This window comes from Harmonia axyridis, chromosome 5 (assembly GCF_914767665.1).
Source record: "Harmonia axyridis chromosome 5, icHarAxyr1.1, whole genome shotgun sequence".
NCBI classification, from domain to species: domain Eukaryota; kingdom Metazoa; phylum Arthropoda; class Insecta; order Coleoptera; family Coccinellidae; genus Harmonia; species Harmonia axyridis.
Genome location: NC_059505.1, coordinates 17,042,455 through 17,043,662, shown reverse-complemented (window position 1 = coordinate 17,043,662; position 1,208 = coordinate 17,042,455). Strand labels below are relative to the sequence as shown.

General features: G+C 34.3%; 1 protein-coding gene across 1 annotated transcript; it reads right to left on the bottom strand.

Annotated features, from left to right (window-relative positions):
• Positions 1–233: 233 nt before the first annotated feature.
• On the bottom strand, positions 234–887 carry LOC123680252. The gene is made up of 2 exons (XM_045618047.1): positions 681–887; positions 234–605 (listed from the first exon to the last, which is right to left on the bottom strand). The coding sequence occupies exons 1-2, from the start codon at positions 703–705 to the stop codon at positions 316–318; spliced, it is 315 nt and encodes a 104-aa protein (XP_045474003.1). The 5' UTR covers positions 706–887; the 3' UTR covers positions 234–315.
• Positions 888–1,208: the final 321 nt, after the last annotated feature.

The window sequence follows — 1,208 nt, the reverse complement described above, 5'->3', positions numbered from 1 at the left end:
CAAAATGGCCAATCACCGAGAAATCACTTAAGTCTTTTCTTTCTTTGCACTTCACTGATCTTCTTGTGTAGATTGCTGATCCTCCATGTTTTCCACTTTCACGACAAACAGAAGACATCAATATAAAGTCGTCAATATAACTATTCAGTTCATATTTCGCCTTCCAATGCTCAGTAATGCATAGTACTTGGCAGTCTTTATGGTATATGAGGAGACTTTGTAAATAATTCAGAGCATTTCCCAATGATTGGACGTTATGATGGATAATGCTGTACCAATTTTTGGAGTTATCAATTTTTCTGTTCTTATTGTCAGTTATAAAAAATCAGATGAGGTTCGATTCTTTTCATAGGCTCGAAAATTGAATCTTCTGATCCCCACATTTTCCGGCCAAAATTCGGTGTCATAAAGTTCATCTTTATGTTTAAAAGGAACTTTGACCAAAAAGCTCTTCAGATCACCATGTTTCCCGGCCAAAGATAGCTCCTTAACTTCCACAGTTGTATCCTTGAAATTATTTTTGGATTTAATGTAATTTTTGACTTGCTCCTCGGTTACGTGAGATTTAACTCTGTTTATAAAGAACCAAGCCTTCTTTTCTTGACCTGTGAAACCATTCTGATTATTATCGGTTTCACCTGTCCCATATCTCGTTTTTATATTCTTTTTTCTTCTTTTACCTACGGTTTTCCATTCCGAAGACATTTGCGTAGCTGGACTAGTTGTTCTGTTGCTGGTTTGTTCGCTTAAATTTTCACGAGATTTTTGTTTGTTTTGATTTACACTTAGGTTATTCAGGGAACTTGATTGTTTATGTTGAGTTGCGAGTACCGGAACTGAAACTCCCAGTTGATCTCTACCATGATCGTCAGTTGCAGATTGCCTAACTTCACAAATAGAATTACTATGGATATCAATTTCGAATTGTATTTGGCGATAGAAGAAGATTTGTGTATACAGAATACCTAATTTTGACGCGATAAAAGTGAAATATTCCGATTTTGCAGATAACGATCCGTTCGAGTTACAGAATAGTATTGGCGAAAAACATTTAAATTTTTGGGAACTGAGTTTTGGATTTGGTTCATTCATTTGAAAAGTAATTTCGATAAATTTAATTTATATGACTATATATATTATATTTATATGAATATGGATCAACTCGAACAAGTGATTCCAATCAACTAATTTTTCGAATTGATCGGAAG